The sequence below is a fragment of the Dermacentor andersoni genome, chromosome 11, assembly GCF_023375885.2.
Source record: "Dermacentor andersoni chromosome 11, qqDerAnde1_hic_scaffold, whole genome shotgun sequence".
In the NCBI taxonomy this organism is placed as follows: Eukaryota; Metazoa; Arthropoda; class Arachnida; order Ixodida; family Ixodidae; genus Dermacentor; species Dermacentor andersoni.
The window spans coordinates 66034972-66062084 of record NC_092824.1 but is presented as its reverse complement, the minus strand read 5'-3'; the positions used below and the strand labels follow the sequence as shown (position 1 = coordinate 66062084).

At 44.2% G+C, this 27113-nt stretch overlaps 1 protein-coding gene across 1 annotated transcript; it reads right to left on the bottom strand.

Annotated features, from left to right (window-relative positions):
- Positions 1–1081: 1081 nt before the first annotated feature.
- LOC126518385 (transmembrane protein 59-like) lies at positions 1082–26673 on the bottom strand. The gene is made up of 6 exons (XM_050168254.3): positions 26271–26673; positions 25474–25579; positions 18280–18365; positions 16065–16263; positions 12137–12414; positions 1082–4544 (listed from the first exon to the last, which is right to left on the bottom strand). Exons 1-6 carry the CDS (start codon positions 26415–26417, stop codon positions 4416–4418), a joined length of 945 nt encoding a protein of 314 aa, XP_050024211.1. The 5' UTR covers positions 26418–26673; the 3' UTR covers positions 1082–4415.
- Positions 26674–27113: the final 440 nt, after the last annotated feature.

Below are 27113 nucleotides of genomic sequence, written 5' to 3'. Positions count from 1 at the left end.
TCGAAATAGTTGAGCATGAGAACTAACCTAAGGAGCAACAGGTAAATTTCAGGAGAGTGCACTTGGGGACTCGCTGCAAGGGATCTAGAAACGGCTTCAACTCCTTCACTCATGGGTATGTTAGTGTAATGGGCAGAAACATCCAAAGTGACTAGAATAGCGAGGTCGGAAAGGATTTGGTTGGCGTTGATGCCGTCGATAATTCGAAGGAAGTGCGGTACGTCTTGAACAAAAGATGGGAGCGTGGTGGGGATGTTTGACAGGTGGTGACTTAAGAATTTGTATAGACTCAGTAGGTGTGTTGTTATTAGGAACAATAGGCAGAGCTGGGATTTCTGCTGTAAATACTTCGTCGACCGGAACTTCATGAATTTTTGGAAGATAAAAGCGGCCTGCTTTTTTGTTCTTGGGCAACATGAAGCGATATTCAAATTGCATGATTAGTTCCCTGGACAGGTGCTCCGCTATTGTGTTTTTGACAGTATTGCTGCAGTCTGAAGTCGGGTTAGAGCAGAGTTTTCTGTAATGGGTGTGGTTGCTCAGCTGTTTGGAGGCCTCATTCTTGTACTTTTCAATAGGCCAGATTACGATACTGCCGCCTCTGTTGTGTGGGCTATCACGTCTCTGTAAGAGACACTGTAAGAGACTAAGAGACACAAGGCTGCTGTGCACGTCGTTAACACGCTAGCTGACACACGGCATTGACATGTGATTGACAGACGGCAGTGTCCCTGGCCTTGTGCACAACGCTTCTTTATTCTCAATTAGACACCCTTGCCGCTAACATACCTTTGTCCGTTGCCTCACACACCCTCCTTACGCCCTCTTCCCTTTAGAAGAACCCCACCTATATATACTCTGGTGAGGAAAGCATTTGTCGCCTTGAAGAAGACAAGTCCACTTGTCGAAACATTGGCTCCTGCTTTCATCTTGTTCTCGTTTTGCTCATCGCCTTGAATTTCCATCTACCACCTTACCCGTGTTTTCCCTTGCCTTCCGCAAGTGGCATCATATTGAAGTGGCATCTAAGGGTAAGTGTAATAACACATTAGAAAATATTTATCCCTTCATAAACAGTAAATCAATACCCAAATCCAATTTTATTTACCAATCAATAAGCTTACATGTACTGCTCACAAAAGCAGGAGCAAAACAAGCACTCCCTTTCAGGACTGCATGTGAACAAGAAAACACTCGACTATACAGAATCAATGGCTAAATGTTCACTTGACGCATGTGAGCTCTTGCGCGGAAAGACAACTGGTTTTAAAGCAAAAGGACTGGGCGGCCACTACTGACGTAATACAGCAAGTTCTAGAAAACTGTGGGCCAATTGCAAGCAACGCAAAGACGGCAGTTGCAACGGCCAGCAACGGGACAGCAGAAGAGTGACACAGCAAACGAGACTGCACACAACTGCAGTGTTCCACTTTTGAAATTGGTGTTCATGCCAACACTGCTGTGCAACCATCCCTAAAGCAACAGCATGAGTGCTTGTGTGTGCTCGTGGTGCTCCAGCATCCTAAGGTGGATTCACATTATGGAAAAAGTCATGTCAGGACCATGTATCATGTGACGGTGCATCAGATCGGGGCTTCAACATCTTGCACACAGCCACCATGGCTCGTAGTGCTTAGAAGCCTTGACAGATTTTGACAGTAAGCTATGGAAATTTTGGTATAGAAAAGGCTAGTGAATTTAGCAGCTAGGCTTTCTTCATTTTGCTTTCCAAAGAGACACTTATTTTCGTAATCCCTTTTTGATGTGGAGCAAAGCACAGCCATCAGCCATAGGGCAGCATAGTTATCTTACAGCTTTGCTACACAATTACACTAAATCAGACATGCCATCCAGCATAGAATACACACATTTTGTATACTCCATGTGTACTCTCAAGCCAGGGCATTGTTAGGCTTTGATTGGGCATAAAGCAGAAGGCAACACTGTACATTTGAAACTGTCTGGCATTTTTCTTCAAGTGAAAATTCTGTGTTTGACAGCAGACTTCTCATGATGGCGTCACAGACATTTTCACAGATTTATCCATCCTGTGAATCTACCTTATAGAGAATGCTTTCCCCACAGTACGCTGGATGGACTAAGTGAAAAATCCTGGAAATCAATGGTGTTCACATTTCGGGTGCAGACAACTTCGAACACACTTCACTTCCTGTGATGTGCAATAAAACCTTTCCCATTCATTTTAGGTGTACCCAGGTCCCACAAATGTGCAGTATAAAAAAAAAAAAGCTTAACAGAAACATGAACACAAGAGAAGCAGCAGCATCAAACTTCTCCAAAAACGTGAGCAGAACAACACACAGTATGTGTAACCTGGCATCGACACTACTATCTGTGTATATATATATATATCACAACATGGTAACCTACAATTGCTCGAAATATTCCAGTGGGGAAAGGCCTTCTGAAGGGAACAGAACGCTGAAACACATGCACATTGTATCATGAGGCCACCGCTTTCCTTTTGTTTTGCTTCTTGAACCAGGAAAAATTTCAAACGACTAGAAGATTGAAGTCGGCACGCATACGGGAAAGAGAGCTCAGACAAGTGCAACAGCTCTAAGGGGGCAAAGCAAGTTCCTTAGATTGACTAATGCTTGCAAAAGGAACCTAATTCTGTCAATGGGGCGAATGGAGAAAGCAATGTTTGAACACAGATCAGACTGTCCATACATTGCAACGAAACTACTTATTGCAGACATCCTGTTCTATGTATCAAAGCAAGCAACTGATTCTTTTGCCTCGGATGGGTTGTGCCATCATGGTCCTTGAGACCATTCATCACTTGACAACCCTGCAACTTCGGTCAAGCCGTTCTCACAGTGCATACATTCAGCACACAAAACAGATCACTCATGAAATCACAACTGCAGTACGCTTCGGTGTGCCGAGTCAGCACTTTGTGGACACTACCCACGCACCCGATAATTCAGAGATGGTGTTTTGCAGAAAGTGCAGGCCGCTTCAAGAGAGAAACTGTCATGCCCTGCAAGAGTTCTGTTCCATGACAAAGCACCACCTTAAACAGTTTATGAAAGCAGCCCTACATATTCTGATTAGAGTGTACGGCTGCTAGCTCACGGCTAACTTCAGGGTCTTGGCCAAAACGCCAAGAAGCAACAGACTAAGCCAAAGTTTGTATAAGCTTTCTCAATGTTAAAGACTATAGATCCTGCCTAGAACGTGCTGCCTCTTTTTTTCTCTCCTGTGCTTTCCAGTAAAGCTTTTGTACATTAAAAAGTGAAAGCAGCAACAGCATGTAGTTTGGGAGGCAGGGAGGGGTTAAAATCAAAACAAGCTGCTAAATCTGATATGGCAGCTTTGGCTAGTGTGTGGGGAGAGAAAAGGTGAACCTATGGGTCACACCCAATCTCATCAGTAAACAAAACCCTTACAAACTTTCGTTAAAAGTTCTAACAAATGTAAAATGCTACAAGGTTCTAACCAGAGCAATTAAAACAACACAACCAAAATAACAAGTTCCCCCCTTTTGTTTTACATAAGAGGCCACTACTGGTTGAAGGAAACATTCATGGCAGCACAGAAAATTTAATAAAATCTGAATTGCGGCAACATTTGAAAAGCAATTGAGCAGCAATTGGTGATGAAGGATGTAATAAAGCGAGTGCCAAGCTTTAGAAAGTTTGGAACTTTGTAAAGTAAGCCGATGCTGCAAACGTGCACTTCAGCTACCTTTCAAACCAAGTTAATGCAAGTTTCAGTTCTATTTCCATTTTGTGATCTCGGAGGGAAACAATGTTTTAGCAGACAGTGAAAAAGATCTTGGATTTACTGTAACATGGAAGAGTGAATTCTATATATGTCTGTGAAAAACTAACAATGCTGAAAAACTAGAGCAGAACTATGATAAGTGGCTAGAGAAAGTCCCTAAGGAGAACATCCCTAACACAGATGACAGCAGAACTTTAAGAACTGTTTCTGTTGCACTATGGGATTTCACTTACAAGTCTAAAGTTATCAAACATAGCATTTGAAGTTAAAGAAAATAAAGGACTGATGTGTATATGCATGTTCTGTTATATATAGAGAAAAACAAAGAAGGCATTGCCTCTGTGCTAACAATCTCACTTATCAGCAGAAAAGCACGGTGACAAATGCCATTGCACTTTCCTACAAAGGTGACATACTTGTCTCCCATCTCACATGTGGCTATCAAAAGCCCAACAAGCCATACAACAATCAAAACTTGTCAATCTGCAAACTGTCCACAAACGACAGAGACAAAGTCGATAAACTAATGCGGCTGGTGATAACGCAGCAGAGATAAAGAATTTAAAAAAGAAGAAAGTGTGTAGTGAGGAAGGAAAGAAGAGTGAGGTGCATGAGGCTGCAACTGCAATGGTGGTGCTTGCTTGGCCTCGCCTCGGCTCGGCTTAGATCTGGCTCAGAGGGACCTTGACTGGCAGAGGTGGTGCCTCCTGGTCAACAGGCGGCTGGATCTTGACCTGTTCGGACGGGTCGTAGATGAGCAGGTAGTCGAGGTCTCCGCTGACACCCATTTTCTGTTGGGAGAAGAAGCATGGACATTTATCCACTCACTATCAAGACCACAACCAAACGGTGCATTTCAGAAAAAGCAGTGGAGTGACACCGCAGCTGCCAAGGTACCATATTTATCCGATTATAAGGTGAGGGTGAAAGCAGTGAAGAAGAAACTAGGAATTGGCAAGAATCAGATGTATGCGTTAAGAGACAAAGCCGGCAATATCATTACTGATATGGATGAGATAGTTCAAGTGGCTGAGGAGTTCTATAGAGATTTGTACAGTACCAGTGGCACCCAAGACGATAATGGAAGAGAAAATAGTCTAGAGGAATTCGAAATCCCACAGGTAACGCCGGAAGAAGTAAAGAAAGCCTTGGGAGATATGCAAAGGGGAAGGCAGCTGGGGAGGATCAGGTAACAGCAGATTTGTTAAAGGATGGTGGGCAGATTGTTCTAGAGAAACTGGCCACCCTGTATACGCAATGCCTCATGACCTCGAGCGTACCAGAATCTTGGAAGAATGTTAACATAATCCCAATGCATAAGAAAGGGGACGCCAAAGACTTGAAAAATTATAGACCGGTCAGCTTACTGTCAGTTGCCTACAAACTATTTACTAAGGTAATCGCAAATAGAATCAGGAACACCTTATACTTCTGTCAACCAAAGGACCACGCAGGATTCCGCAAAGGCTACTCAACAATAGACCATATTCACACTATCACTCAGGTTAAATAGAAGTATGCGGAATATAACCAACCCTTATATATAGCTTTTATTGATTACGAGAAAGCGTTTGATTCAGTCAAAACCTCAGCAGTCATGGAGGCATTACGGAATCAGGGTGTAGACGAGCCGTATGTAAAAATACTGAAATATATCTATAGCGGCTCCACAGCCACCGTAGTCCTCCATAAAGAAAGCAACAAAATCCCAATGAGGAAAGGCGTCAGGCAGGGAGATACGATCTCTCCAATGCTATTCACAGCTTATTTACAGGAGGTATTCAGAGACCTGGATTGGGAAGAATTGGGGATAAAAGTTAATGGAGAATACCTTAGTAACCTGCGATTCACTGATGATATTGTCTTGCTTAGTAACTCAGGGGACCAATTGCAATGCATGCTCACTGACCTGGAGAGGCAAAGCGGAAGAGTGGGCCTAAAAATTAATCTGCAGAAAACTGAAGTAATGTTTAACAGTCTTGGAAGACAACAGCAATTTACAATAGGTAGCGAGGCACTGGAAGTGGTAAGGGAATATATTTACTTAGGGCAGGTAGTGACGGCGGATACGGATCATGAGACGGAAATAATCAGAAGAATAAGAATGGGCTGGGGTGCGTTTGGCAGGCATTCTCAGATCATGAACAATAGGTTGCCATTATCCCTCAAGAGAAAAGTGTATAATAGCTGTGTCTTACCAGTACTCACCTACGGGGCAGAAACCTGGAGGCTTACGAAAAGGGTTCTACTCAAATTGAGGACGACGCAACGAGCTATGGAAAGAAGAATGATGGGTGTAACATTAAGGGATAAGAAAAGAGCAGATTAGGTGAGGGAACAAACGTGAGTTAATGACATCTTAGCTGAAATCAAGAAAAAGAAATGGGCATGGGCAGGACATGTAATGAGGAGGGAAGATAACTGATGGTCATTAAGGGTTACGGACTGGATTCCAAGGGAAGGGAAGCGTAGCCGGGGGCGGCAGAAAGTTAGGTGGGCGGATGAGATTAAGAAGTTTGCAGGGACGACACGGCCACAATTAGTACGTGACCGGGGTTGTTGGAGAAGTATGGGAGAGGCCTTTGCCCTGCAGTGGGCGTAACCAGGCTGATGATGATGATGAAGGTGCCCCAGTCAGGAGACCAGAGAAAAAAAATAGGTATGCATGCTGATATAAGACCATATAGAATGGCCGATGGATTATTAAGACTTACTGGGGATTGCCAGAAAGAATGAATTACCAAGACAGTGAAACGCAAAATGACGACTATGAAATAGAGGGGAAGAGAGTTTCAACATATGCAAACTTTACTTTTAAATGTGGCAGTGCCAATTTCACCTTATAGCATGGTTTCATAGCATCGTGACACGCGCTGCCACAAAGCAACACTATAAGGTGGAATGTGCGCTGCCTTGAAGACACATCTAAAGGCAAAACACGCACATAAGACAGGGGGCGACTTGAAGGCTACGAGATTCTGGGGAAAAAAAAAGTCCCCTTTTATTCGAACCAATACGTTATTTTCCATGACCATACACCAACTACCACAGAATTGACTGGGCATGACTGAAAGAACAGTTTCTGCGATGGTATGTTCTAGCCTACATGATATGTGTGTGCCCAGGTGGCAATCGCCAGTGCAGATGATTTGTATGCAGTGTGGTAAAGCACTGCACAGCCTACAGCCTACCTCATTATAATGCTGTCCTATCCTACACAAAGGTACCTTCTTTACCACAAATACCTGAATACAAAGGGAAGTTTCCGAACAGCAATAAACTTGTTATCCACATACAGAGGAATCTCAAGAAGCAGAAATCAAATGGAACTGCCGCTTAAACAGAATACCATCCTAATGGTTTGTCTTGTACTCATACCATGCTCTCTCCAATGTCTCTTAGAAAATGGAACACCTGATAAACAGAACCAATTTTCCTGGTACCTTGAAGTTCCGTTTAAAGAGAGTCTACTGTATAATATGCACGTATCATGAACATTTTATCACACTTTGGCAATATTGCTTAATAAAGCCGTGCTTCCTTGGAAAATGAACTGTCAGAAAAGTCAGCCCAAATGTACTCATCTGTGCCATCCAGAGCATTCGATATTCCACACATTTTAAGAGGTGCGCATGACAAGTGCACCACCGTAATGAGAAGCCAGTGCAGCTCCAGTGATGCTACTGGCCCAACCCATTTTGGACCAGCTTTTGGAGCAGCCAAAAATGCATTTCGGAGCAGTAAAATGGACTTTTGGAGCAGGTTTATGAAAGAGATTGCAAACTACATTCAGGGTGTCTACAAACTGGCATTTCCAAGTTCCCCGAGTTTTCCAGGTTTTTTCCTGAGCACGTTTGCAAAATTCCCTGAGTGAGCCAGAACTTTGCTTTATGTCAAGACAGGCTGACACCATGTTGCCCCATGCTGTCATTCTCTGGTAAGCATGCTGAAGCAAAACAAATGACTTAATCCAGTTTGAATAGTAAGGAGTAATATCTATTTTATTTAAAACAAAACAGAAGGAAGGTGTTAGCAAATGCACAGCGAGAAAAAAATTATGAAACCTATTCCAAATTGAGTAACGTTTTCAAATGCGAATAAAAAGGAGATGCATACATAAGTAAATATTTTTTTGAATATGAGCTATTTCTATCAACTGATAGCAAGCTCATTGGTATGAGGCCTGAACTTTGTCACAACTAAGATTCTCTCTCAGCAGCTGTGAAGTCAACCTCAACCGTCCTGACATACTCTCAGCCCGTATACAACATCTCAGTGTTGGGTTTCACTGCTTTAAAGAGTTTATTTTGGTTTGGGTGATGGACACCTACATCTCGGCGTCAACCAACACTTTGTTTTTTTGAGCTCAAGCTCCTTCAAAGAGGCGGCAGCACGCTTCCTTTCCCGTTAATTCCCCAGTGTGTCGGTCCTTTCTGTTCTCATCCTCCTTCTGCCATGCGTTCACCTCATGGATCATTTGAAGCATCCTCTTGGTCAGTTGTACAGTCAACGTCTGATTTTTTCGGACTCCCTAGAGGCCGCAAACAAATCCGAAAAATCGGGCTGTCCGAAAAAAATTAATGCATGTCTTTAACTGCCCTTAAGGGCTAAAATTGCCACAGGCACGTCCGAAAAAGCTCTTAAGGCCTGCCAGTACACTTATTAGGCATATCGGTGCTCGCACTGTGACAGGAGATGGGGGTGCATGCATGTATAATTAAGGAATACATACTGTGTCCCGTGGCAATTGCTCCTTCCCACGCTTGTTTCACCGCCTAACGATGCTGTACTGTGGCGAAGCTAACTTTCGGAGACTGGCATTACAAAACATGCTGTGCTCCGAAAGCTTCGAAGCCGATTGCGAGGATTACAAAGGTGGAGTCAGTACCATTGCTGACAGCGGCAAATTCCTTTCAATGAAAAACACGGCACCACAGGGCAAAAAGCTCAATAGCGAACGTAGAAGCAGCTAGGCCTAACATTGCTGCGGTAGTGGTGGCTACTGCTGCCAGCGCATCTGCGTGCAAGAGCGCCGTTTCGAGGCGGCGAGGTAATCAAAACGGCGATGGCGGTGGCTTTGCTAATGCCGTTTCGGACCTGCAGTCACGGCAAAAAAAGTACGGCAAATCGGACGGCGAAGGGTTCTTGCCTATGCATACATTCTTATACACCGACTCTATAGGGTACGTGGTGGTGCCGCGAAACTGTGCGAATGATCGGGCGTCCAGAAAGTCAGTCGTTGAGTGTATGTACACTGGCAACTCCTCCATCAGACGACACGGCGTCAAAGACGATGCGTTACGATCCCTCTCTGTTACTCAAGCAAGCGTTACCGTGACTTTAGTTCCCTTTAATAAAATTACAGCTAATTTTCCCTGACAGAAGCATAAATTCCCCGAGTTTTCCCTGAGTATTTCCAAACTATTCAAAATCTGTGAGAATTTCCGGTTTGTAGACACCCTAAGTTCACCACCACTTTTAATTCTAAATTTTTTCTATTTCTCGGCTCTTAAGTTTTTTGTTGTTTACGGTTCCGTGAAAAACGTATCAGCGGGGCTTTACTGTATAACAAAATTATCGAAATAACGAAGAACTAAACTTCTTGTACAAGGAACACTGTGTATTTTGAACCTGAATGTAATGAAGTGTGTCTATACACTGCTGCCGCAAAGGGATACCAAGACAATAAATGTAAACTTGCTTGTTTGCAGAGGGTCAAATGGTTGAATTACATGCGGCTGCTGCTTTTGAACGCACCTCTCAAATCATGCGGCACGCCATCTAAGGCGCCCGCTGAAGCAGAGCAGCATCGTCTTCCGTATAAAGTCCAAGTGCAATAAGATCCATATTACGCTCCGTGTGCTGTGCGCCTTAGGTGCAAGTGAAAGCTTGCAAGGGCGAGCCAAGAAGGATGGTGGCTTGATGAGCACCATCTTCCCGCATGAGCAAGGGTAAAGGAAAAGGGGGGGGAGCAGGTTGGCGCGTTCCTTCTTTCCCAGTGCGACTATCAATGCTCATTGCTATCAGCCTGGCTGAGTCGACACGCAGCTGATGCACCACTTCTTTAGAAGTAATCTGTCGCGTGTGCAGTCTTCTCGCGCACTAAGTGCTGGAGGTTGCGTAATCTTGAGTTTCGGAGACGCGTTGATGAGAGAGGCAGATGAAGTGTTCGCTCCCCGCTGCTGACACTTTTCTTGATAGCGTCAACCCACCGCAGACGACACTGTCAGACGAGGAGGCAGAGTGGATGCAAAAGCGCGGCTGGCTTTGTACCAACGATGTGCAGATATCTTCAACATGGCATGAAACTGCCTCTTTCGTCACCGACTTTTAAGTTCAACAAAAATTTTTTTTTTTCACATTCAAATTTGCTTTTTATGATAGTCCAATAACTCAGAAAATCATGTGGCTCCTTCAGTGTAAGAAAAATGCATTAGCGGCTGTACTTATTTATTCGCACAAAAAATTGAATTTCAATATAGAAATTTCGATATAATGAAGCAAATTGACAATTTTACCCTCTTTGTTATATCGAGGTTTAAAGGGCCCCTGAAACGGTTCGGACAAATTTTGTAGACGTGTAGGGTACAGCTTAAGTAGAACATTCGCACCACAATTTAAGTGAAGCGTTGCGTATTAATGGAGCTACAAGCGATTACAAGTTACCCTCCTCCCTAGCTATGCTTTTCCTCCTCAACTCGTTCACCGAGACATCGCGGCTAAGCTCCGCCTTCACTGATTCTGCGTCATGATGCGACGTCACATCGTCCACTTCCGGTTGTTTTGGAGCCCGCCCCCGCCCGCGCGAAACTTCTCCACTAGCCGCTTGGCCGTCGACCCCAATCGAGAGCTATCAAAGCAGCGTGCGTTGCAAGAATTCTGTCGTAGCGCCGAACGTGTCTGGTATTCCAGTAATCACACACTAGCTGAACGTTTCGACGGAACGGTGGAGGCATAAACTCAAGCTGATGAAGGAACTTTAGCGTAGACGTTTGTGAGCTGCCTTATCGGTCTCCACGGTCCAGCTACCCGTTGGCGTAGAGCTTAACCAGCCAAAGAAAGAGCTAATATTGCTCTAACCAAGTGTAAAACATTTTAAACATTTACAAAAACAACGTGTTAACGATTACACTCCTGCGAAACATTTACACCAGCAGCAAAGAAGAATACATTTTGTTACTGCTACTGTGTGTGGTTGAGCTCTATGCCACCAGGTGGCTGCACCGTGCAGACGATTCACATTTGAGTTCACATCTGTTCATCCCTTGAAACGACACGCAAGGGGACACGGCCACGAAAGACAGAAAGCGCTCGCGAAAAGACAGATCGACACTGACGGCGGAGCTCTCGTCAAAGACGGAGCATGTTGTAACACAAGCAGACGACACTTGCTGTATGCCGGAAGTGCTTAATTGCACAAAAAAATGTTTGTGCATTCTCTTTACGTTACTTTCTTTTTATAAAAACAAATTAACCAGCATTCCAACTATTACGAACATCATTTGTTTACCATAAAGTTGAAAAAATTATCGACCCCGCACCCTGGTCAGCCAATCGGATAGCTCGCCCCACTGACGTCATATGGGTGATTTCCGTCTATGGGTAGGGGCGGCTTAAAATTCCGCCGAGCAATGTGCTGCGATCGGCAGCGATGTGCATATTTAAAACCTTATAATAAATTACACGCCTTACGCAGAATAGTTAGTGTCAATTAATGATCAGAAGGACCTACTCTAACGACTCAGTACGTTTGTAGAAAATCGTCAAAATCGTTTCAGGGTCCCTTTAACTAATTCTGTACTTCAATGCGTAAAACGGCAGTTTGCTAAAAAGGTAAGTGGATAATAGTGCACTTTTACCACGGGTTTCACGGCACATATCTCTAAAGTCATGCGACCATTAGAATTTGTTTAACGGGGATATTCCTTGCAAACTCATTGGCTGCAATTCATGAATTGCAATATGTGCTGTGAAATTTCTTGTAGGTTAATTAATGATGTTTTGTTAATTCATCAATTATGCATTTTCATTTCTCTTGCAAGTATCATCCGCCGCTTCACCACCTTAACTTCTGTCATGAAGAGTACATTCGTACAAACGAAAAATAAGCAATGAAGTGTTTTTAAAGTAAAATTTTGATTATACATAAACTATTTAATAATTGGCTTGGTGAACTATTCAATACTGAAATTCCAACGCAGGGTACCAAAGATGCTACAGACTTCATGTTAAGTTTTACATTGCTGAACAAAATCAGTGAATCAAAAATGATACCTTGGGCTGCACGGGGTTAAGGTGCCTTTAATTTCACTGCGAAAGGCAAGACAGACTTGCTAAAGGGGTAGAGAAAACGGGCCAGAAGGGTAGGCGCAGAAGCACTCACATGGTGCGAGTAGGCGGGCGGTGGCGAGGTGGACGATGTCACGCTGCTGCTGGGCGAGGTCACCATGGTCGCGCAGCACAACCACACCATGGTCACCACGACGAGGAACAGGACCATCATGAGCAGCCACTCGGGGATGCCCGACTGGCGAGAGATGCAGTCCAGCCAGCTAGAAGAGGCTGCTGCAGACACTGTCGATGACGTCTCGGCAGCAGCCGCCTCCTGCTCCGTCTTGGCAGACGACAGTGGCTTGGCCGACTTGTCTTCTGCAGGGTCACCTGTCGCGAGGGAGGGCGGAAAACAAGGATCTGCAGCCTACCTCAAAGCTAAGGTTTGAAAGGTGAGGTTAACAGTTCACAGGATGCAGGTACCCCGACAAATGCAAATTCATGCTTTGTTAAAGGCTTACTGACACCGAAACTATGTGTCCCGCTTTTATTGCCTTTATGGGTAGCTGTCAACATTATCATTATGCTGAAAAGCCTCTATTCCTCGAGAGCACACCAAATTATTGATTACATCACCTTTTACACGACCCACTCAAAACACACATCAAGCACAGCGCGGCTTTGGACATGAAAAAGGAGACGTATCATGCCACCAGAAGCCTCAAGGTCACCGAAGTAATAGTTTTCTGAAAATATTAAGGCCGAAATTTAGGTGTGCAGCCCCCTTGCACAAAAATACATGTTAAATACGCACTTAATTAAATAGTTTTCACACAGAGGTGATGGAATGTGCTCACGCCCTCACCATCCTACAATGTTATGGCCCAGAACACCAGTGTGTTTCTCAGAAAGCCATAATGACAAAGTAATCTTGTGGCACAGTGGACAATTTCCAAATCAAGGGCTTGCGCCAGGGTTAAAAAGGCCAAGTGCAACGAAACTTCACTTTGACTAAATTCATAATAAATCAGTACTGCCTACTACTTGAGGAATCTTGGAAAAGTTGCAGGGCTGACAATTATCTTTTTCCTGTTAGCAGCCTTTAAATATCACCTAAGCAGATGACGCATGCACCTCATGCACGAGATTTCTCAGCTTACCACAAGCACTTGCGAGACGCACCACATCTCGGCAATCATGCTGACATTAGGTGCCTTTCCAACTCATCCAACTACCAATTTACTCGCATAATGACCGCACTCGCGTAATGATTGTACCCCTGAATTATGTTGTCAAAATTCGATTTTTTTTTTCTTTCCCATGTAATGATCGCACCCTGAACTTGTCGCAGCGATATGTGGTGTGCTAAGTCTAGCTAATGATGACTGCGCTTACCATATGTCAAATGCTACGCGAACGACTCTTGACGACATACCAAGCGGTCTGCACGCACGCAACATTCGTAAGCAGATGCCCCATTCATTCCTTTCATCACTTTCCGCACTTCCATGAAAAAGAAAGCTACAACCAAACTTGCCTCGGCTTTATTATTTGCAGGCTTCATAATGGTTTTGGTCAACAACAACAACATAAAAGGCACCTTTTGATTCTACTCGTCTGCACTCGTGGGCACGCAACAAATCACGAGCGGTAACGATAGTGGCCACGTTTACCGTGATACTTTATAAGTGTACCCTATTTATATGCCGATGCTTGTAACGCAGCTAAGATATTCACCCACCCTTAGTGGAAATGTGCCGTATTAGGATAGCAGTGAAGACAAATGCCGCAGATAAGAGCACCCATCTCTGTTTCTGCCCCCTCAAAGTGGACATGGCTACGTTATTGTCGCAAACTTGCCAATATTAACAATATTATTCATTACTGATACAGAAGAAACTGTTTCAACGTGCGTAATGTACTCATGAGAAGAAAAATATACGCGTTCGGCGCCTTCGCCTTGCTCTGCTGGCCGCCATTTTTGTTTTGGTGTCCCACGCTGACAGCGGCAGCTGCCTGCTTGTTGACCCATTGTCATTCCGCAGCAAACGTGGGATGAAAAAAGAAAATGTTTCTTTTCGCGGGAAATTTAACCCGCGTAGTGATCGCACCCCTGAATTTGCGTCAATTTTTTTGACAAAAAAGTGTGATCATTATGTGAGTAAATACGGTAGCTGCGATGCCAAGGAGTCGTGTGTTTCAAGCCATGCGTTACTTTTGGCAGGCAGTAATGAGGGTGCTTTTCTTTTTTTTTCATTTTGGTACTGAATGCGTCTACTTCTGCAACCCTTTCATGATGCACCGACTTATATTTCGATATTTTGCACGGATGCTGTTCTATATCTACACTATCCGAAACTTGGCTTTTTCCTTACAGTTGGCCTTTTACGCAGTTTATGCCAGCTGTCAGGAAAGAAAGAATAGCGGTGACATTTTCTTACATAAGCAAAATGTATAGCATTCCTTAAAGGTCCCCATTCTTACCAGGCCCCATTGAAAATTTCTTTTATACACTGGCTGCTTAAGACTCAGCATAGGGAGCATTTTACTGAAAAGATGTTTGTCAAAACAGTTCATTATTGGAGGAGATAGAAGAAATAGAACTGTCCTGTTACTATGCTGCCCAGAGGGAAGCATCGCTGTCAACAGACGCTCTGCACATTTGCCTTGACTACCATCCGCAACTTGTGTTCCCTCTCTGCCTTTTCCAATATCGAAGTCGAGGGACTTTTTGTTTTTTGTTTTCCCTGCAAGGCGCGCTTCCATTGATGACATTGTGTGTTCCACAGTGGATGCTTAATTGAAGTCGCGTGCCAGGGTCAGTGATGTTGCAAGCAGCGAATCTTTGGAAGAGGAATCTGAGTCTGACCTTGACTCTCATCCAAAGCATCCAAAGTGTCCTAGAGAGGAATGGCACACAGCCTTCTATTTGAAGATTCGACAGTTTTTGCGCCACGTAGTAATTTCACACTTTGCAGAAAACTCGTGGTTACAGGCTCGGGCATTGTGCTCCAGTACCACAAATGGATGTCCATCTATTTTCCCTGCAGGTAGTCATTCAAAGACTCATCGAAGAGAATGGTGTGGCCATCAAACTGCTCCAATTCACTAATGTAGGCATGAGAGAAAAATGGTCTCTGACCACGGCACATGACATATGCCGATTTCTTTTCACCGCACGAAAATGCCTTAGCAATTACGCTATCCGGGAATATTTTCTTCAACAATTCCCCTGTGTGTGATGACGAGTTGTAGGAATAGTGTGATGACACCATTTTCAGAGTCCACGGGATCTCCACGTCAGTCACACACTCGTGTGCTTTGCACAGGCTGCTCACATCCAATGACGTTGCTGGAGTTTGCTCGATGCATTGCTCATGAACAGTTGTCTTCAAGTAGCTCTGCATGATACTATGCACTGTAGTCACTTACTTGTTCTCAATGTTTTTTGCGCTCTTCATGTGGCTTTTGAGAGCCGACCCACTCACTGATGATAGATTGAAAGTTTTCCCACACGTTTTGCACTTCGCCTGATGCGAGTTAGACGTATCTGGAGAATTCTACTTCTTAGAAGCAGCACTGCTTTACCACGACTGCTGGAAATTGCACTTTCCCAGCACACTGCAGCTGTGAAAGACGCGAGTGCCATTACCACGTCACCATGTTTCTCACAACAAAGGTAGGCTTAGCTTTGGTCATTGCTACCACTGTAACCACGCTACCACACACTACTGCGTTGTAGCTACAGAAACGGATTGTATTGGATGCCTTTGCTGGTTCGAGTACACAGTTGCTAGACATTCAAGAGGCATCCGCTAAAAACTGGCTGAACGAAAGCCTATTGGCGAAATTCAAGGATATTTAAGTACTTTAAAAAATTTATGGGTTTTCAAGGCGTTGAAAATGCTATTTTAGAATTCCAGGTTTTTCTAGTGTCTCAAGGACCACTACGAACCCTATTGCCTACTCGAAGCCAATGCGCATGCACAGATAGTCTATGCAGAAAATTGCAGCTTGCATGCCTGAGATGTGCAACTCACCGGCATGAGGATCGAGGATACGGATTGGCGTGAGCTCTCCACGCACTACAATCAGGTGGCCAGTGTCCTTCTGCACGTAAACGGCATAAAACGTGCGTCGAATAATGCGGCACACATGATCCACCACCGTCTCGTACATCTTCTGCACCAGCATGAGCAGCTTGAGCGGGTGAAGATGTGACGACTTCTTGTGCTCCGACTGCAGGTGCGCCAGGGGATACGGAAAAAAAAAAAAAAAGAAAATAGAAAATATGATGAGACAAGCTTGACATTGCCAGCAATGAAACATGTAATTTCGGTAATGTTAATGATCTTGAGAAATAAGAAGTATGCAGGTCTGATGCACATTTTAGAATATGTGAAGCGAAGGTTTCATGAAGCGGTAAATGAAATGCCACAATTTTGCTAATTTCATTCCTGCGTCTCTGGCATGAAGGAAACAGGTACACATGCATGCGCTCTCGCACACCCATGCTACACAATGTGACAAATCTTATACAGTCAAACCCAGATACACCAAAACTTGAAGGGCATTGCGAAATAGTTCGATATATAATATAAAAATTGTATACAAAAGTTTTCAAGGGGACTTAACGGCGGTCCGTTACACATAATAATTTGTTATATCCGGGTTCAACTGTACTGCCTTGTATTTCTTCATTTGTTTTTACTTATTTTAAATGCACTGCGCGCTTCATTGCAAATCTCCTGTTGCACATATGTCGCCATGATAGAAAGGTTTAATTTTTTAAGTTGTCCTCTTTATGAATAACATTTGCTGCAATTAGGGTACTTAGGTTTCATTTATTTAATCACTGATTAAATCCACAGGAAAGAATGCCAGAAGCCTGGACACCTATAAGGGCAGTAAAGATGGTAGTGCTGTTGTACACGCAAGCTATACAGTATGGCAGCAGCAGCACCAACAGCCACCCAGCAGCCACGGTCAGAAAAGCTTCGGGGGGGGGTCACAAAGAAAGCTCTACTAGCTCATCATGAAGCATGATGCAACACTTCTGGTAATGCACGAAAATTTGTTTAAAAAGTAGGCATTCCAAAATTAACGACAGAACACTCGTACCTAAGGAATACTATATTTGCATGTAAATAACACAACCACAAATATATCGCAAGTGGGGACTTTCAGTCTTTCAGTTACATCCGTTGTTACATCCCCAGAATTCTCGGAGAGCGACAGTGTTGCCGCCACCGCACCTCGCCCATCTTCAAGTGATGGGGACAATGACAATCTGGAAGTGGACTCAGCCCTTCATTACCTGACGTGGTGGGTGCTTTGAGCGTCATGCGAACTTTTGCAGAAAAGCAGGGCCTCGTGGACAAACTCGCTTGCGGCCTGGCCAAGTTCGAAGGAGTCGCGGCAAGGCCACCATGGCAGCAAGCGAAGATCGCCGATTTTTTTATGCCTACCCACAAATAAAGCCTGTCCGAGTGTGTGTGCTTGAGAGCCTCATGACGTAGTTCTCCGGCCCGTAAGTAGCTTCAAAACTGGCACTGGCGGTAAATGCGTACATCGTTTAATGTGCACCTAAACGTTGTTCCCGGCTGACTACATATTAACGAGGTTTGGCTGTACTAGACACTGCAATGCCTACATTTACTGCTGTGTAATAACTCATGTACCTTGGCCACTTCAATGATCAAATGTGAATACTTGTTAAAGAGTCATTGCCTTTATCTGTTCATATTTTGTGTATTAAATCTGGAAAGCAGATTTATGGTGTTGGCACTTCCATTGTGTGCTCAAACGCTCAAAAGTTTGGGTACTCCTGTTCTAATGAATGGCCATCACTTTCGAAAACCGCTTACCAAGCACGCATTCAAATGTATCACAAGTGGTTCTTTGAAAACATCCAAAGTGGCCTTTAACGACATTAATTACATGTTTTTCAAATTCGGCACATTAGTGCCCAATGCCCTTTCCTTCTGTGTAACCCTAATACATGTCACAGCTATGTCTTGCATGCATGACTACATTTATGCTGCCAGGTGTAGTACAGAGCTGTTATCTACTGGCCAGGCCCCACAGTTTCAGCAATCACATCAGAAGTAGTTGACTTCAAGTGCCTCAAAAACACATAATTCATAACACCTCACTTAAAATTACTAGGCAGCGGTTGATTCTACTTTGCAATTCTGTGCTTAAATGCAGTCAAGGCAGAGCATTGGGCCTTCTGCTGTTGGTTGCAGAACTCACCATTTTGCTCACATGCCTGAACTGCTCGTCGCATCCTTCGGTACATGCGTAGTAGCTAGGCTGGCTTGGATAGGCCTCTGTGCAGGCTGTAGAAGAAAAAAGAAAAGAAAGAAAAGCAGTGTTGCAATTAACCTACAAATGGTTTAACACAGACTAGTTTGGGCCCAATACTGTTCATTTCGCGAACTTAACAGAGGTGAACTCTGACAAAATGATATGATATGGACAGCTAAACGAGAACAAATAAGCAAACAAAGCTCTGAACAAACAAGGGGGTCAAGAGAAGGGCCATACAGAAGTGCTTTTCGTGCCCCATCTGCTCCTTCTTCTCAGTTTTGGCAATTTAGTTGCCTGTTTAGTCATGTGCCATTTGTTTACAACAAGCAATTTGACAAAGAGATGTTTGAAAAGAGGAATACAAAGCAAACAAGATAACTTGAAGTCGGGAAACCTTGTACAGGACCACCCAAAGGAAGGACTAAAGCGCTAACTAAAATGGCAGTAGCTGGCACAATGGTGAACATAATCGCAGTACCATGAAAAGGACTGTATGAAAATGAAATGCTGCAAATTCTGCATGGAATCCTGAGCAGAGATGATAAGAGATTTCATTTCTGGAAACTTCTAGCAAGTAACCGGAATGCGATACATGAGACACATACCCTTTAGGCTTCACAGCCATCACTGTGAAGCGAAATACCTGCACCACGTCAGCCCTTCGATAAACAGTTGAAGTTAAATGTCCAACACTTGCAGCAAGTGCTCAACGTACATGCAGTCTGCATAAAGAATGTAGGTCTCAACGCCACTATTCCACCTATGACCTCACACTAAACAGCAGAACAACGTACACACATCACTAAGGTTTGCTTCACAATAAAAGACGCCTTTTTACCTCGCTAAAGTGAACTCCTTTTCAAATTCTACTGTCACGGGCTAAAACATGTGTGTCCAATTTAGAAAACTGTAAAGAGGAAGGGAATTTGATGGTCACGAAGGACATTGAAGCAATCAAGTAAAGGTTGTACAAGAAGTACTAGCTACTAAGAGTGCAAGTAAAACCAGGAGCTCAGAGGTTTATGGACTTTTCTGAGTACAATTCTGCTTGATGCTATCACAAGATTATTATGTTAGCTCTTTGCCTTCATAAAGGTGTATTTTATCCAAACAAACACAGTGGAAAATTCCCATGTCAACTTGACCAGGTTCGTTAATGCTGAAGTGGCCAAGACCATCATCATCTGCCCAATTGATGTAAACTGCAGAAAGAAGACCTCGCCCAGAGATCTCCTATCACCCCTGTCCTGCTTCAGCTAATAGTCTGGGCCTGCAAATTTTTTAATGTCATCACTTCATGGTAATCTTGCACTAGCCTTGATTGCATTTATTCTGTTGCTCCAGTACTCCAGCAGACAACTGGTTATTTGAGGCAGCGTTCTTGAGCGATCACTTTCAGAGATACCAACACTTTTGTTAGATTTTGTGCGACTCAGCACCAAAGCCCGCAGGGGTGGGCGCCACGGTGCGAAGAAAGAGCCGGTCACGCCCACCCCTGAAATTATGCTCTCCAGGTGATTGGCATCGTCAGAGCAAAACCTGCCAGCGGGAGCAAATCTCCGAGGCCATGATCTGTGTTAAGGCCAACAGCGTTCCCATCACTATGCCAAGATCACTTTCTTGGCCTCCGAAACTCCATTTTCCCCTGTTAATCTCAAATGGAATATCAGCTATGCCCATTTACTCTATAATCCATAAATCTGTCCTGTTTCTTAATGTTGTCTTAATGCTAGGCATTTTCTATTTCATCACTTGTTGCATGGTTTAGAGTTTCTTTTGAAATTCTGTCATTTGTTTATTTCCTATTTTCTTTCCTATGTTTTCTCTTCTTTTCATTCCCTCCTCCAGAAAGAGTAGGCAGGCGTTGTGCCCCTCTCAGTGGCAGTTGTGAGCTTGCTCCCTCCCTGTTTCCTTTGTGTGCTTGTATGTTTCAATGTATAATAATAATAATAATAATAATAATAATAACAATTCAAATTTGTTATTTTCGAAGTTTCAGACCCATAGCTTAGTACAGGCAGAATGCACTGATAATATACTTTTTTTTTTTTTCAGACATATTGCTAAGCTGCATCACAATTTGAAAGTGGCTACCAAGTGCACTTCAAAACATTGTTCTGCAGACGTTCTTCTCAAACAATTTTTCCACCCAGAAGAGAAAACTTTGCACAAGCGGTGCACATTGTTGGATATCACCACTCCTGTTCACTTTGTAGTTTAAAAGGCAATTAACATGCCACAATTTATTTTCATTCTCAGATGTAGATGCGGTATGACTTTAGTGTTCTCGGCGCACCTACACTCCTGTGACATATGCAAAGTGGAAGAGAAGAGTCCAAGGACTCCGCCACAACATCTTGGTGAGAGAGCTTCAACGCAATCAGAAAGCGCTAGCTTCAATGCAATCAGAAACAGCCCAAGTCAAGCTATGCTGGGGTTTGTAGCAGCTTTTGCAGAAACAATTCAAGAGTTTTCAAGGACCTTCCTGGCCCTGAGAGAGCATTTCTAAGGATTCAATGATATAGTGCCCGACAGCTTGAAAACAAAACACCGCGTAGAACAATGAGCAAACTTTCTTTTTTTTGCACTCAGAATGAATAAGTGGTCACATAAACCACCCCCAGCCACCACAAACAAAATGCCTCCCTACCAAAAAGTGGCTAAACAAATCAGATTGGCTTGACACTTGGCTCGCAGATGCCCCTTGGTCAAATACACAAATAAAATCTACCAAGATTTGCCAAATCAAAATTAAATCATTTTTATGCACTCCATGATACTTAAGGGCTTCTCCAGGCCTTGAAAATTACATTCTGTGACTTTTTAAGTGTTTCAAGAACCCTACAAACCCTGTGCTTCCAAACTACGTTCAAAACAGTTGAAGCAAAAGCCCCAATACCAATCTCTGCATAGGCTCCTTAGCGGCAAGAAGCAATGACGGCCGACGCCTGTTGACAGGAGAAATTGAAACTAGGCATCAAGGAAACGTGAAGCAAAATCGCGAGTGACCGATCAGTGACCCCACATAAAAATGGGGTGTAGCTGATAGGAGATGCAGGCTTGGTGCTGTAGATGACTGTAGATGACTTTAATGAACACAACATGGTCTCTGTCTGTCAGTGGCCATGGAAGATAAAGAGTAATGAATAAAGAGAAAATCAGACATCCACCCATTCATAGCAATTGCTACATTGAGTGATAAAGAGCGATAAGAGTGATAAGCGTGCACAGCCCTTGCTACATAGGCTACTCCTGTTCAGCTGTTTGTATCCTTGTTTTACAAATCAGCTGCCATTTCCCACTCCAGATAACAACAAACGCCTATCTTATTGAGTAAACAAACAGTAATTTAAACTGTCCTGGCATGAGTATTCCAGGAGACCCCAACTCCTTGAATAGCCTGGGGAGGTAAACGTAAAGAACATGAAAAATATCTATAAAACCTGTGTAGCCTTTGAAAGCGGCACCCATGCTAAGCCTCTTTAGAGGGATATTGAAGACACAACACCAAGCTTATAATGGTTCATCGTTATTTCAAAATAATATTTTCATTCATTTGGCAAAAGATGACTGATTATTGATGAAAAGAAAAAAACTTAAGCCAAAACGTTGCTTTTTTTGAATTTCGGACTAAAACCTCAGCACCGAAATGTCAACAGATTTCGATGTACATACCGTATTTACTTGATTCTAACATGCACCTTTTTCCATAAAAGTTCACCAAAGCTATGTACACGTTAATATTGAGTGTAAAACCAACAGCATTAGATAGTATCCAAATCCCACCACAAATCTCGAAAACCAGCTTCCAATCTCGAAAGCTGTGCTTTGCCATACTGAGGGTAATGGAAGCTCCCACAATCACGAGATTGTTATCATTAGATCACGCCTCCAGTAACCTTTGAACATTAAATTTTTTCTTTTCAAGTGAGAGCAAATTACTATTTATCTTTCTTACCATGAAAATCTGGTGAGGAAACAATCAAGGGTATTGCATTTCACATCTTTTCTAAAGTATACAAATTGCCATGCGCATTACGATTATGGGTACTGCACTTTCTGACCCTAAAAAATTGGTGAGAGTTGCAATTGAGGGCGCATTAGAACCAAGTAAATACGGTATCTTCTCGTATTCGGACTGTTTAATCACAAGGAATACTTCAAAACCTGCCTGGTTGTGCATTTGGCTTCTTTAGAATGAAATGTAGTTTTTATTAACTGACAAAAGAATAAAGTACACCCAAGTAGGTAGGCGCTTAAAAAATCCGTGAAATCACAGCAAGCTGGTGCAGGAACCTCAACATCTCAGGACCACTCATTTCCTGCTTTCTCCTCTTTCACCTTTTCTGGCAAATCAAAGCTGAAATCACAGTGACAGTGGCCATTTCGATATTGCAGAGGCGTCGTTCATTAACTCAACTCAACATTCCTCTTTTGTGTCCCTTCAATGCACAGTTTTCTTGTCCCATGAAAGAAATCATAGATGAAGCCTGCCAGTCACTAAAAACATTTCAGCATCCCCCCCCCCATGAGGCTGCTTCACAGATGCATTTCAGTAAAGTGGAAAGTTGGGCTAGTTGGTGAGTGATCATCATACCATGCTGGTGGAGCAGCGCACGGACACAGTGAAGACAAACAGGAAAAGACGACACTCGCTGTTTGTCTTCACTCTGTCCGTGTCAGTGTCAGCAAGGTATGATGTTTACGGATGCATATTTTTGCACTTGTAGAACAAATTACCTTAAGACTTGTTTCACACAGTGTGAACAGATCAAATGAAAAACAGCTGCTAGGTTTATACGCCGCAGATCAGGAGAAGCTATGAGGTCCCAAAACAACATATATATGTTGAACAAAACTATGCTAGGCAATTTCCCCCTGCAACACAGTATAGCAGCCTTCGCAAAATAAAATGAACAAAAGAAGAAAATCCTGCTCGGCGCCCTGTGATAAAGGTGAGCAATGCATTTTTGCTCCGGCAACCTTGCCATTTCCTGTCAGTGCTTTGAAACTGACACGCTGCTGCTCTTTACGAGGCCAGCCAGAGAAAAACATGGTCGCTCTCAACAAAGGTTTAGTGTTGTGCAGTTATTGCTCTTGCTTTGAAAACTTGCATAAAATAATTTAACCTGCAACATGCTTTGGTGAAGTCTGAAATGGCACCAAGGCAAGATGCATGCAATAAAGGGCCATCCTAAAACGAGGTTTGCTTTCTTCTTCTTAATCTGCCATGCTCTTAATCCAAAAACTAACACTTGTTTCATTAATGTTCTTCAATTAGTTGGGTAATTAGTTCACAAATATTATCCTGGTGATGGAACACAGTTGATGACTGAACAGCATAGGTTTCATCAACCATATATTGTACCGCCACCCCCCCGCCCCTTTTTTTTAACCAGATAGGCTAACGTTAGCCAGGACACCCTCTAGGTGGCCTGTTGGCTATTACTGTTTTAAAGCAGCAATAAGAAAAGGTACATAGCAAAATGTGTGTCAGAGAAAAGATGATAAAGAACTGTAATAATCAGCCGTTGCACAGGTGCGCTCTCCCTACCTCACCGATCACTCAAGTGGATTTTATGCATCGATGCAGTGGCCACACGTTTATTCTATATAGATCTCTGTGCTACAAGTGCAGCAATATATTATTGTTACACATTTCTGTTCCAATTAATTATCCTAAAAAAGAAAGAATCTAGAACACCTTGCCTCATACTGCCTGAAGAGCTTATCCAAAATTCAACATCTGGACAGTGTTTGCCATACAGACTTGCATGATCTCGCAGCTATGCAGCTATGCAAGTGTCATCTCTGCAAGGCTGCAAGTTTGCCAAACAAGAAAGACCAGTCTATCTTGAAAGGGAATCCTAGATGTCAAGCTTCCTAGTTGAGCTGTATATTGTGCAATATTTGCTTGTACACGTGCACCTAGCAAGGCTTACACTTAAATACTGACAAACACTCATAGCAGGCTTGCTAACCTGGCAGGTAATTCCACTGTTACAAATGTGCTGTGGCAAATATCTAACTATGAATGTGTTGAACACAGTGTAACTTCCATGTTTCTCACCAATTTTTTATGTTCCCAGAACTTGCAGCAAAGCACCAAGAATGCATTCGCAACTACTCTAGGAAACCTTAAATGACAGCTGCTGGTACTAGGCATTGGTTTTCCAGCTCTAACATTTTAACAGTTACCTTTGTGTTCAAAAAGAAAGTGGGGAAAGCAAAATGATGTTGTAGGATGCCGGTTTAACAGACCATGTGACAGGAGTGCAACTGTCAGCCTTGTCAAAAAAAAAAAGCTTGCCTGCCCAGTTCGTGCATCACTCACTGTAACAACGTGGGCACAGTTTCCGGTTGACAATGGATTTCCTGGGTCCCTTTACAATGGCAAGATTCTTTCAGTTCTTTTAATATTGATATTTCTGACAGGGTAAGTGTCGGCCTCTGCAATAGTAATAAAAAAAAAGAACAGAAGAAGAAAAAAAGAGCAGAAACTCTGCATACAAAGAATCCAACCTTTATCTTAGAAAGGAGCACCTGCTTTTGTTCCACACAAGTGTCGGGACGTACTATGACGCAGTTTATATAAGAGCTCTAGTGGCCACGGTCAAAGCTGCAACAATGCATAGAGACTTGCACCCAGCTACGCATGAGCACAGCTGTGCAATGCAGTAACAAAATAAAGTAATAATAATAAGTAGAAGAAAGAAAGAAACCCTTGCACGCCGGCCCCATCTTTCTCGCCAAGCTTCAGCAATCAACTTGTATCACTCTGCCCTTTCTTATCAAGCAGGCACCATTGAGGTGCGCTCGGTGTGTCCAAGATTAGCGTCTACATGCACCCCATCCGCCGCAATACCGCCGTCCTATGGGGGTCTCCGTTTTCGTCTCGGGACACCAGCGACAGTTCCGCGGCGGGTGACAGACATGAAACAAGATAGACGGGAAAGGAGGAAAGGCTCGGAAGACGCGCAGCGCCTGAGAAAGAGAGAGTGCGTACAGTACGCCTGTGCTGAACGAAGCAGACAGGCAACACGACGATCGCATCGCGAAAACAACTCGATGCGTGTCTGAATCACAGGCGCCAAAGACGTCTGCCGCGCAGTACCGCGCACTGCAATGCCACCGTACCGTTGAAGCAGGCAGCGTGCGTAGCGTTCATGTCGTGGGTCACCGCGTGGAAGCCGGCCTCGACGAAGTTGCGACATCCTTTCTTGCATGCGTCGAGATGCTCGGGCTGCGGAGAAAGTGAAACGCAATATAAATACACACACACACGACAGCACAACTGGCGCTCTCGTTCAACCGGGCGAACAGATGTTTCGCCCTGCGACAGCAAAATGCTGCGTCCCCGCGCGCGCGATGCGTGTGACAGGCTTCGCCAGCTAGTGAGCGCGCGGCATCTGTTTCGATCGTTCACTTATTTTCTCTCCCTCATTTCGTTTCACTGCATTCTCTCGAAATTGCGTTTTCTTTACACCAAGCCGCACTTCCCTTTGCGTGCGTGGCAGACGGTAGGAACGCCGCGTTTAGAGGCCGATCGCGACAGGAAAAGGCACGAGGCAATGATTCCGGTCGTTCTCGAAACTGACACGGCTCCACGCCAAACGAGCAGATACAACAGGAAAAAAAAAAAAAAAAAACGGCACCTCGAGACGCCATATATTTTAAAGCACGTCTCACAAATCCTTGGCGCATTTCAGCAAATGCACGACCGCGCAACAACCGGCTTCGATCCCCAAGCTGCCTCGACAGACCCCACCTACTAAGGTTCCTCACAGCCGCGCTTCCGAGACCAGCTGACAGCGAACGGCTGGTGCTGCAACGACCATTGTAAACACAACCCTCGGGCCCGACTGAGATAGAGCGCGATAACGTGCGCGTTGCAAACGGAAAGCAGCCATCGTTGCTACAAAACAACCACTCACCTTCGGATACGTGTGCGCCGGGTAGGTCAGCTCGCAGTGCGACTCGCAGCTTTCGAATTCCTCCGAGCTGCCTCCTTTGCGGAGCGGTTCACAGCTGCACGTCGCTATGGCCAGGGCCAGAAACGCAACTAAGCCTCCTGCCTGCATTGTCGCGTCCTCGTAGCTGCGTTCACCGCAGTGCTGTGCAGTCTCTCGTGATCAACGGCGACACGGTGCACTACACGTCGTCCGTTCCGCACCGAACGCTCAGAGCGCCGCAAGAACAAAAGAAGCGTGCAGTTCCGCTCGCTTCCGATTACCAGGTGCACGGCAGCTACTAGCACCGAGCTTGCTTGTCTCTACGCTGCTGTAGTCGCTGTAGTTTGGTTTGTGCCTGCGTGCGAAAGCGGCGGGGCCGCCACCTGTGTACAAGATCGGCGTTCGTCCATTGGTTGTGCCGCCGAAGGCGCTGCAGGCGAGGTTTTATTTTTACAACGAATCGATGAAGAAAACAAGCTGGAAAGCGCGCGGAAATTTCGAATCCTAAAGTTCGCGGCTACGTTGAACAGCGGCTGACACACGTGACCTGCGGCTACAACCGATTGTATTGCTTAGTAAAACTGCGAAGTAAAACTTTATCTACATATTGTCTACAGCTGGCGAGTAGGTGTAAGCCGAGTTTTAGCAAGCTGCGAAACATGCGACAATCCGCCTCTTTCATGGCGCGACGGCGCATGCGCCCTGCCCTAGCGGATTAGTTGCGAAACGTTTTGGAAGGGTCGCTCGCGTGGCCGCGCGCCGGAAGGTCCCCCGAAAAAAAGAAAGAAAAGCGCTCGGACGCGCGTTGCTGCAAACACTCGTGCC

Excerpts from the sequence above, each read along its gene's own strand:
- LOC126518385 (XM_050168254.3), bottom strand. The coding sequence starts at position 26,417 with ATGCAGGCAGGAGGCTTAGTTGCGTTTCTGGCCCTGGCCATAGCGACG. Across the intron at positions 18,366-25,473 it reads GCACGCTGCCTGCTTCAACG|CCTGCACAGAGGCCTATCCA; the intron begins GTACGGTGGCAT and ends TTTCTTCTACAG. Across the intron at positions 16,264-18,279 it reads TCAGGCATGTGAGCAAAATG|TCGGAGCACAAGAAGTCGTC; the intron begins GTGAGTTCTGCA and ends GCGCACCTGCAG.